We start from the raw sequence: 11834 nt of genomic DNA on the forward strand, positions 1-11834 counted from the left end.
ATCACAAACACAAAATTTTAGTTGTAATGCTATTGACAAGCTAAACAAAGGCTAAAGCTGATGAGTTTAGCTTGAGTAAGCTTAAACCAAGGATTTAGAGAACTTAACTAGGTTTGTTTCTGAATAAACACTCAATATAATGAACTCAAAACCCAACAGAACTAAAACAGAACAAAAGAAAAAACAGAGCACACCAACAGATGTTTACCCAGTTCACTTCCGTTAACAAGGAAGCTACATCTGGGCCGGGATCTATCTCTCGCAATACACTAATCATAGAGTTTTCTACAAAGAGATCTCTCACCCACTAAGCCCCTTACAAGCTCACTCGATTCAATCTCTCTTGTCTCTCTCTGTTTCCTGAAGAACACAAAACACAAATTTACTTTTTGTTTTTGTTCTCTCTACTTAACCTACTGCTCTCTCTCATACATACACTTGCTTTAAATAGATGCTTGCTCAGTAACCCTAGTTCCCTTCTAGCCGCTTCTACAATGTTGCCTCTTCCTTGGCGTTACTGTAGTGACGGTCTCTTTGTAGGGAGCAAATAAGACGAATACCGCTTTTGCTTTTGCTTTTACAGGCTCGACGAAAAAAACGGTTAGCTGCAGCTTGTAGTCCTGAACGTGAGTCATCACTTGAGCTGGCACTATGTGTCCTTCACGTTTCTTTGAATTTTGTCTTGTTCTTTGTTCACTAATTCCTAACAAAACTCCATCTAGTGAATCAAGAACAACAATAAGAAAGTAGTCTAATTCTTGATTTAAATTATTTAATCAAGTCAAAAGTGGACATATTTAGCCTAACAGAAATTTACCTTTTAGAACTAATTTTGTTTAATGTGGAATTCAAATTATTTAATGTAATGCAGCATAGGTTTTATGGCAAAACAATGCCATTCGGTCACCGGAGGAAACCGTAAAGAGTGCCAAAACCTTAGGTTACTTAAATATTGCCCAAGCCCTAGTGGATTATGCTCTAATCCCCTATATATTAATAGTGAAGCACTCTTGAAAAAATGCTGATGTGTCGTCGCCAGAGAGCTTGAATCACATTTTAGCAAATATCTCCTATATATTAATAGAGAAGCACTCTTGAAAAAATGCTAATGTATCGTCGCCAGAGAGCTTGAAGCACATTTTAGCAAATAAAACTTATTAATTAATCCTAATTATATCTATGCCATTATAGACTTAAATAAAAGTTCATTAAATAAACTAAACTATTTGTAGTCATTTAATTTGAAACCATATTATATTTCTTTAAAAAATAACAAATTAATTTCTTTTTAAAAAAAATAAATAATTTTCATGTTTTATTAAAATAAATTTCATAGAAATATTTTCACCGCGTTAAAATTATTATTTACTTTCCAATATTTCACGGATGAAACATATTTTTACATAAAATAACGTAAATTTGAATAAAACAAAAAAAAAATTATTTACATATTTTATTTTACACAAACAAATATCAACTTCCCAACAATAAATTTATTTGAATTGGTTTATCCGCAATATGTGCGGGTTGTTACCTAGTTCTTATGCTTATTAAGGAGTAATATTCGGCAAAACCCAGTCCGATAATAGTTATCGGTGGATCCTACGGTGGAAGTAAGTTTACCGTTTACCATTATACAATATACATCATAAATTCATAATAGATCAAAATATTTGTATATCATATTTCCATATATATTTATTTTTAGATATTATATATAAACAAAAAAAAAACATAACTTTTGATAATCGATTACTAAAAAGTTATTGACGTAAATATTAATAATTTTAGAATAAAATATGAACTTTCTCTAATTAATGTTTCATGCCTCTTTCGTTATCGATAATTGTTTGATTTTCTACATTTTAAAAGTGTTAGCAGCTTGGTTTAAACTCAAATAAATACCCACACATAGCGCTTGGCCGCTTGGGGCTTTAGCATCGTCAGCCCCTCTTCTCTATTTTGAAGAAACATGTCCAAAACACAGTTACTTTTATATAGTATCCAAAGTCTTCAAAGTAAGTAAAAATATTTCAATAGTTATACTGTCAATAATATGCATTACTTATATTTCAATATATATCGTATATTCCTATTAATAAATTTCAATAATCATGCTGTCAACAATATTCATTACTTACATTTTATATGTCAGAAATGTCATGACAAGATACGTAAATCTTGGGATGAAATAGACAGGATTGCTGCCAAACCCAACGGTCTGTCAATCCTCAGCAAGAATTTCAAGTTAAGCAAGTAAAAAGATTATCCTAATTTGATATACAGTATATAATTATGAGTAATAATCTATCAATTCAATAATTAATTAATTTATGTTGATTCATTAGTCCTTTGAACGACGACACCTTTGAACTCAAAAGCTTTTTGAGTTACGTATACGCCGAGGCAGCTCAATACAACAATAATGTGTATTCGGTTGCCAGCATGTGCGAGGCTATTAACACGAGCCCACCAAACACTCTACTAGACATCTTCGCAGGTGATTATTTTTCCTTCTGTTAATAGGTAACTTATATTTTAAGTAATGCTGATCAGCCTTTATTTTTGGTACGGCCGAAAGCTTCAAATTACATTAAGCCCTTATATAATATTTTTGAATCCCGATAATTAGTGTAACATTTCTTTAACTCTGGAAAGTAAAATTCTGTAAAGAAATAAATCAAAGTTGCTTCCCAGCCTTTAAGATAGCTAAGCTTGATGATGAGGTTTCACAAGATTTCTTTTCCGCAGGTGTGGCTGCTTCTACAGGAAATAAACCTTGTTATGGTTCTGATCAGCTCACAGACAGTGACAGGGCATGGGGATGGCAGGTAAACAAAGTTCTATGACAAAAAGATTAAAACCTAGCTAATCTTAGATAATAAAGTAAGGTTTCCACAAAATCTAATCTTGGAGAAAATACCATGTGTTTCAGAATTTTTTTGACATATGTCATACTATTAAATTTAAAAACATAAATTCTATTAATTTTAGAGAATTTGTTAAAATACCCTTTTTGATATACCCCTTTTTAAAAATACCCTCTTTTTTGGTCATTTTTATTTTTACCCTCCTTTAATTTTTAATGACAATTTTATCCTTAGATGAAAAATATTTTATTCAATAAAAATAAAACAAAATTTTCCCGCCAAAAAAATTTTCGATATATTTTCCTGCCAAAAAGTTTTCGAAAAACATTTCCCGCCAAAAAATTTTATGTCAAAAATATTTGGATAAAAATTTTCAACAAAAAAAAATTTACAAGGTTTTAAAAAGGTTTTATAAGGTAGAAACCTTATAAAAACCTTATAAACACCTTGTAAACGCTTTTACAAGAGTTTTAAAAGAGTTTTAAAAGATTTTAAAAGAGTTTTAAGAAATTTTAAAAGGTTTTAAAAGGTTTTTTAAAAGGTTTTTTAAACACCTTGTAAACGCTTTTACAAGGTTTTTTAAACACCTTGTAAACGCTTTTACAAGGTTTTTATAAGGTTTTTAAAAGGTTTTCAAAATGTTTTTAAAAAGGTTTTTAAACACCTTGTAAACACTTTTACAAGGTTTTTAAACACATTTTAAACGCTTTTAAAAGGTTTTTATAAGGTTTTTAAACTCCTTTTAATTAAAAGGTTTTTATAAGGTTTTTAAACACCTTGTAAACGCTTTTACAAGGTTTTTAAACACCTTGTAAACGCTTTTAAACACCTTGTAAACTCTTTTACAAGGTGTTTAAAAATCTTTTACAAGGTTTTTAAAAAGGTTTACAATGTTTTTATAAGGTATAAATTTCAATTTTTTTGGTGGGAAAATTTTTCGATTTTGCCGGGAAATTCTTTTTTTTTGCGGGAAAATTTTTTTTTGAAGGAAAATTTTTTCGATTTTGGCGGGAAAAAAACTAATTTTTGGCAGGAAAATTTTTGTTTTTTTGGCGGAATTCTTTTTGATTTTGGTGACTGTACATTCTTGTTGTCATTTAAAAAAAATGTAATTTGGTCATTTTGTTCATAAAGAGGGATAGTTTTAAAAATGATCAACATGGAGGGGTATTTATAAAAATGGACATGAAAAATGGGGTATTTTTGAAAATGCCTCTTAATTTTATTAAGTTATTAATTAAAATTCATTAAAAATCTAGTTTTAGAAACATAGATAAAAATTATACATTATTAAATTTTTAGATTTTTATTTGTATTAGTGGAGTATTATAATGTATCGAATGTTTGAAAGGAAGATGAAAAGCCACATTAAACATTATTTTGGTTGGATTAAAAAATTTATACATTTTATCGCTGTGAGTGTTGATAGTATGAAAAATTAAATTAAAAAAAAATATATGCAAAACATATGTAAAATTTACGTAAAATTTATTTTACTTATGTTTTGTTTACATTTTACATATGTTTTGCTTATCTTTTGTTTTAAATTTAATTTTTATTCTATCAACACTCACGGCGATAAAGTATATATAATTTTTAATCCAACCGAGATTATGTTTCTCATGTTCAACCTAAGATCAATTTTAAATCTATTTTTATTAGTATATTTTTGTTAACCTTGACAACTATATATGAACGAAACTTTTTCTATATAAACTAGTAGCTAATAATATGTACATGAATAATTCTTTTTTTTTTTTTTGATAACGAACTCGTCCAACTAGTTTATGAGTTAAAAATGCACACACTATTATTATAAAGGTTTGCAGCAAAATCTTTATGCCCATCATCGGACACAACAATGAAGATTCTATGTTTCAAATGAAACCATACAATATGAGCAGTTTTACCCTTATCAGAATACGGTGTTCTGCCTCATCCGCATTGGGTTAGATCACATTTTGGTACTAAGGTGCTCATAATTCTTTTTTTTTTTTTTGACATCACTCATAATTCATAATTCTATAATCCTATATATGATATAACTAATTTCAATATCTATCTTATTCATAATTTAATATATCAATGTATATTTATAGGACGACGTTAAGTTAATATTTTGAAGATTTGGCTACAACATCATATTCTCCAACGGATTGTTAGATCCGTATAGTGTCGGCAGGGAATATTTTTTGTTCATAACTTTTTAAGATGAGCTATCAGATATTTTTTTGTTCATAACTTTTTTTCCATATATTTTCAGCGTATTGGACACGGTTGTTGCCACTACGACAAAAGACGGAAAACTATATTTATTAGACATGATTTGTTTATTAACTAAGCGTTAATTCAAGGGGTACATGAACTCTCTCACTAATGTTCGTTATATATTTTTACTATATAAACATTGATCAGGGTCTCATTGTATGGATATTATTAACTTGAAGCGCAAGGAAGACCCGGATTGGCTCGTGGAGCAACGTGAGAAAGGAGTTGAGATCATTGAATCTTGGATATTCACACCTATCAGAATGATCTTAAGGATCTTAGAATATCGATTTAATATTTCACTGGTTGTAACTTGTAATATGATTAAAAAAAACATATGTAAAACAAAATTGGCTGTAATAAATCCTATTGGTATATTTACTCATTTTCTTCATTGGTCAAGGACTCTCGGGTCTGGTAATCGGCTTCTTATAATTAGACTAGAGCTACGAATTAGGATCGTAAATCTATAAGATTTCCATCATGCAGGTATGCCGAGTGTATAGGCATTCAAAAACATGACACATCTGCAGAGAAGAAAACCGAGATCGAAGAAGAACGTGGAGACATACAAGATCTACACCTTCAAGGTGCTGAAACAAGGCCACCCAGACATCGGAATCTCGCAGCCATGGGAATCATGACCAGTTCCTTCAACGATATTAGTTTATAATAATACAAACTAAAATATTAAAAACAATTCTTTTCTCCTCTGCTAAAATCTGTTTTACCCCGATCAAATGACTCAGGGTACTATGGCACATGAATATAGTGCTACACAAGGGGTTAGTTGGTTTCAGTGCCCACCTGCGTCATCATCTTCGGCACTTTTCTTGTATTCAGGTTTAAGCTCATATGTCCCTTGGTTCGATCCTCTCTTATTGTACACGCACAGCTCGTTCAGTATTTCTTTCAGGAACTGTGCTGGTTGGTCTGTCTCCTGTATAAGCTGCTTCAGTGTCCAGTTAGGTTGTCCTTCGAATAGCTTGAACATTATAGCTTCAAGCTCACCACGGTCTCTTCTCGTCCTCTTCACCTCTGTTTGCTTGACTTGGGCAGGTCTCTTCTTTTCCTGCTCATTCAAACACAAAACACAAACTCTAGTTTTAAGCTGATATGGGAAAGAAAAGATAAAAAAAGACAGAAGATTTTGAAGTTTCAAATCATTAGTTGAAGTATCCATCCAGACAGAATCGTATCTAGTCTGACAAAAGAATGCTGAATTGTTGCTTCATTACTCTTTACCATCTTCTTAATGATTTTACTCCATATATGCAAAATCATTGACAAGAGAATAACATTTTACCTTTGAATAGGATGAAACAAAATTAAACATTCCAGGCATGGGCCTCATATGTACTCCGCGGTCATTATCGATAACCTATAGGCGCACGCAGTTCACAGAAGAAAAGTCCTTATACAATTAGGTAACCAAAGAGACAACATAGGAGGAGAATAATAGGAAAAGCAAACGCCTCAATGTTTACCTGTATCTGTCGATTTTTAACCATGGCTTTGGTCGTTCTCTCCCGACAAAGCCTTGCATATTCTTCAATGTCTTCGCCATATGGCTTCATATCGAATTTGTGATCTATCTTTCCTTCAACAGCTGTATTCACTATAAGAGTAGCTTGCCTAGTATGAGATATGGAAAGCCAAACGAAGGAGAAGAGACAAATCTGATGTTATCAATCAGAGAGGTAAATAGGGAAATCACCTTGATTGATATCCGAAAAGGCCTGCATGGGAACAACGTCTTTGAACATGTTCAAAGCGTAGCTCTTTGGCATGTTTTCAAACTCAGCATTATGCATCTTCATAGTGAACTGATTGATGATACCAGTACAAGGATATAAGTTGCAACAAAGTAGAAAAAATACAGAACTAAAGCAGGATCCTTCCCTGAGCTACATTTTTAATAAATCAACCACATGGAACAAGTAACCAAATATATATATATATATATATATATATATATACCTCGGGGGTAGGTCGTAGAGGATCAATGTTGAGAACAACCTTGGCCAAGTCAATAGATTCCGAGGAAGGAGCTAGCTTCCCCCACGCCTTGGCGACAATTACAGGACACTTCATCAACCAAATTGGTCGATCGGCTTTCTCAAAATCGAGTTCATGAGGGTTACTTGGATCGTCTTCCATAGACACTACTCTATTTGCTCCAACTTCAAGACTCTTCCTCTCTTATTCCCAATCAACTTCACTTCCAGCAAACATAAATAAATTACAGCCCTGATCAGATTTGAATTTCAGTTCGTAACTAGAGCTTCTCGAGCAGCTAATTTACCAGATTTTTAGAAGAAAGCAATGAACTTGACCCCCTGACCGGGGAAGAAGAAGAAGCTGGTTCGCCGGAGATGTAATGGCCAGCGACAGAAGACGGTTCGCCGGAGGGGTACAAAGGAGTGATTTTTCTCCAAACCCTTAATCACTAATCGTTCAGGATTGAAGAAGAAGAAGAAGAAGAAAAAATTGAAGAACCAAGGAACAAATACTGTAATAAGTGGGCTGGGCCCTATTTTAGCCCGAAATGGTTTTTTAAAAGCCCTTTAATAGTCCGATATTGTTATTGTTTCATTTAATTTAATCAGGTTCACGGCTGTGTGTTTGCGATGGAAAGCTCATCTTTTTATTTTAGTTTATTTCCCCTCTCTTTTTTTTTCGACAAATCAAATATATTATTATATCATAAAGAGTTTTACATGATATATAAATCACTCATATACAACTATTGACACAAATATAGAAAATTGAACGCAATTTCGATAAAAGAGTGGAAGTGACCCTGCTTTACGATAAAGCCTTACAGGCTAACAGATAAAAATCTATTACGTCTCCCTTCACATACTCGTAATTGGCTATCATCTTATAGATGAAACTCTAAAATGCTTTTCGCATTACTTTTGTTAAAAGTAAAAAACTGAAGAGTTGCTTGGAGTGATTCTGAATCTTGTCTTCTGAAACTCAAAACGATATGCTAGAAATGCCTTACGCATCGTTGCCGATTATTGACCATGATTTTTCTTTTCATAGAAGTAGAAATTCCCAACCAAGGAAAAGAGATATCATCATCATCATAGTCACTCACCACCATTTTCCTTCCCATCACGCTCGTGTCTTGTTTTGGATAATACGAAGGCCATAGCAATTGAATAAACCAACGAACCAGTTCTAGTAAAAAAAAGGCTTTCAACCGGGGAAAGTGATCACCATCATCGTCATAGAAAATCATTGCCTTCATTTTAGAACGATACACTCCACATCCCATGTAATCAATCAACAAAATAAAATATTCCAACCAAGGTAATGGGAAAACATCACCATCATAAGACAATGTTAACGTCACAAGAAAAACATTAACACATCCAACACAAGAGTACACATCCCCAAATCTTACACATATAAGGATAATTAATCCCAACTCAGTGTGAGGGACATACTCACATCTATTTTGGATTCTGATTTCATCAAGCAGACTGATTCCTCCTTTGATTCCACGATCAAAAACCCATGTCAAAACTCCATACATTTGGGTAAGAGAACATTCACCGGTTGAAACCCAGAAATTCCACCGGCAGTGATCGAGCACACCGGAAAAAAATTTTCTACAAAGAAAGACATCACAATTCCTTCGAATCGACACTATGTGAAAGGAGCGACAATGGAGATGAGATGAATCCCTCATATTGATTAGTGAAATCTCACCGATTTGATAGATAATCCAAATCAAGGATCGATCTGATGGAGTGACCATAGTCTGATTTGGAAATGACGGACTCAGTCCATGAAACACTGAAGAGGCAAGTTGCGTGGGTTTGATAATATTGATTTGCCAGTTTTAGTTACTGAAAATTTAAAACTCTGCGGTAATTAGGAGATGTTAAAGCAACTGTACAAAGAAAACAACGATGGCCGACGCCGAAGAAGCCGACGCCGGCCGGAAAAAGTGGAGAAGAAGGGTTTTGCTGTGAAACGGTGGTTTGGAGAAATCGCCTATGGCGAGAGAGGAAAACCGTCTTATCTTGAACTCAATATGCTATCTCTAAACTACATATAGCATAAATCATATTTACTTATAATTATTTCTATTTTTTTAACCAAAAAATTATTTATATATACTTATAAATTTTTTTTGTGTGTGGATGTAGGAGAAGTATTAGCACAATGTTATTATGTTCTCTTTTGCAGTTAGCAAAAAAAATCACATAAGCTAATATAAAATATAAACTTGTTTTTTCTCTATTTAATTTGTTTTTGTTGGTTTTAAACACTTTATAACATCTTAAAACTTTGTGAGCTTTCTAAATAAAAATACACATCAAACAACGACAAAAAAACATACATAAAACTGTTTTAGTTTAAAATATACATTTTAATTAAAAGATCTTTATTGTAGACACTTAAGAACCACATTATGCTCGTATAAATTAAAGAGCAAAAACAATTTTCATATTTATGTATTTATCTTCTTCAATCAGTCTAATTTTCTCATGGTGATCATTAAATTCTATATTTTTTTATGATACTCAAATGCCTAGACCTAAATACTGCTATATTTTTATATGCATATAAAATCCTATAGATTACTTTGGATTTCAGTTTTGAATATCCTGTTCATGTGGTTTTAACTATTATTGAATAATCAATAAATTTATACTTAATTAGAGATAAAAAAATAGGGTTGTCTCTAGCAATCCTCCTATATTATATAAACTTTAGTTTCAAATTTAGTAATTCATATAATCGCGACATGTGTCAAGTGTACCGATAATATTTTGACATGTGTGAGAAGAAAATTTATAATAATTCTGAAAAACTAAAAAATCTTAAAAATAAAAGGATTATAATTAATATTTTTGAAAGTATATAAAACCAAAAGTAATATATTATATCACTAATTCTAATATGAAATTTATCTATTAAATTATTAATTTCAATAGGAAAATATGTGCAATTAATAAGGAAAATATTTGCAATTTAATTACAATTGTTATTTATTATAATTATATAGTAAAAATAAATTTATACAGAAAAGTGATTAAAGTATGAAAATGTTTAATGTGTTAAAATTAGTAATTAACATAATGTAAAAAAAATAAGATAATCAAAATAAGAAATTAATGTAATTTTCTTAAGTTTTTCAATCAGTGAATGATTTGATAACATATTCAATATTATGTTATTATATAAACTTTGGTTTTCAAAGTTAGTAACTCATGTGATCGCCACACGTGTAAATTTAGCAATTAAAGATTTTGTCATGTGTTATACAAAAACTTTTTTAACATATTTGTAAATTATAAGAAATTAAAAATTTAAACAATTTAATAAATGTAAAAAGATAGTTCATATATTATATATAAAATAAGGCTAATTCTAATTTTAAATTACTAATTCTATAAGAAAAAGAATTAAGAAAATTATACAATTAATTATTATAATATCATAATTAAATAAATTATATTGTCAATTATTAATCCTAAAAGAAAAAAGATTGTCGATACTCACCTTTACATAAACAAATAATTTTCTTATATATATATATATATATATATATATATATTTATATAGTTCTGATTTTGATTCAAATATTTCAGTTTGTACCGTTTAAATAAAATTTAGTCAGGTTCCAGATGATAATCAATTTCTGGTTCAATTCATATTACAGAAAAACGGAAAAATATATATTTACCTCAGGTCCTTCGGTAACTTCAGCTCCAGCCCATAATTGGTAGTTCCGTTCTCCTGAGAGACCGTTCTCCGTATCGGAATGGTTCCCTCCTGACATTTGGAAAACATTGTATTAATAACAATTAAAACACATTTTTTTACAAAAGAAAAACTAGAATTATAAAACACATGCAATATTTTGTAAATGAGTACGTAAAAATATAAATATAGAAACAAACAAAAAAACCTGTAGCTTGTGATCCTTTAGAAGAGGATGAATGAACCCCGGCTGAGCTAATATTTCTGAAAAAGCAAAAAAATTGATGTGGACGTACGTGTTATCACTTATATTCTTGAAATTATTAGTATTTTGTAAATCTGGTTGTTGTTCTTGAGACGACTATAAGACTAAATATTGTTTTAAAAGTGAAGTTAATTACGGACTTGAAATTTAAATATGTGCTTTCTAGATAACGATCCATAGTTTTGAAAACAAAATATTAAAAAGGAAACCAAAAATTAAGCAAAAGTTGAGCAAAACATAAAGCAAAACATAATTTTTTGAAAATGTGATGAAATTTTTTTTCAAATAACAGAAATATACATATATGTATATATCTATATATATATATATATATATTTAAAACATCTAATTACTAATGACACAATATATATATATATAACAATATACATAAATACAATTCCAAAAATTCTATCTATAACGGTGATCTTTACAAAGTGAGAATAGTCAGTCATATTGTTCTTGTTACGCTTTTTTTTTATTTTAATTGTCTATTATTTGTGACTTTTTTTTTAAGTCACATCATTTAAAGTTTTTAAATTACACCAATTTAAAAGTAATCCTCATAAAAGTGGTAACCCATCACCCCCAATGATTTTGTAAGATTATTCCCATGATTTTGTTTAGACACCTCGTTTGGGAATTTTTCTATGAGAAACTCTCACTATAAATAAATCATTTTTTTTGAGATTTTAAATCCAAATTTA

At 30.5% G+C, this 11834-nt stretch overlaps 1 protein-coding gene and 2 pseudogenes across 4 annotated transcripts; 1 reads left to right on the plus strand and 2 right to left on the minus strand.

Annotated features, from left to right (window-relative positions):
• Window positions 1–5530, plus strand: part of LOC104772474 (uncharacterized) — a 44377-nt pseudogene extending 38847 nt beyond the window's left edge.
• A 136-nt stretch (window positions 5531–5666) lies between these two features.
• On the minus strand, window positions 5667–7622 carry LOC104770634 (transcription initiation factor IIF subunit beta-like). Of its 4 annotated transcripts, none has more exons than XM_087503539.1 (6): window positions 7444–7622; window positions 7119–7354; window positions 6856–6964; window positions 6626–6756; window positions 6445–6519; window positions 5667–6210 (listed from the first exon to the last, which is right to left on the minus strand). In XM_087503539.1, the coding sequence occupies exons 2-6, from the start codon at window positions 7296–7298 to the stop codon at window positions 5935–5937; spliced, it is 771 nt and encodes a 256-aa protein (XP_087359665.1). In that variant the 5' UTR covers window positions 7299–7354; window positions 7444–7622; the 3' UTR covers window positions 5667–5934. The 4 variants fall into 4 exon arrangements, with proteins under 4 accessions (XP_087359665.1, XP_019097749.2, XP_087359667.1 ...); XM_019242204.2 differs by having other exon boundaries at window positions 6626–6747; window positions 7444–7619; XM_087503541.1 differs by having other exon boundaries at window positions 6626–6747; window positions 7119–7359; window positions 7444–7603.
• Window positions 7623–7837: 215 nt separating this feature from the next.
• LOC104772475 (uncharacterized) lies at window positions 7838–11308 on the minus strand (annotated as a pseudogene).
• Between the last annotated feature and the right edge of the window lie 526 nt (window positions 11309–11834).

Source organism: Camelina sativa, chromosome 20, assembly GCF_030686135.1.
Source record: "Camelina sativa cultivar CO46 ecotype springtype chromosome 20, ASM3068613v1".
NCBI lineage: Eukaryota > Viridiplantae > Streptophyta > Magnoliopsida > Brassicales > Brassicaceae > Camelina > Camelina sativa.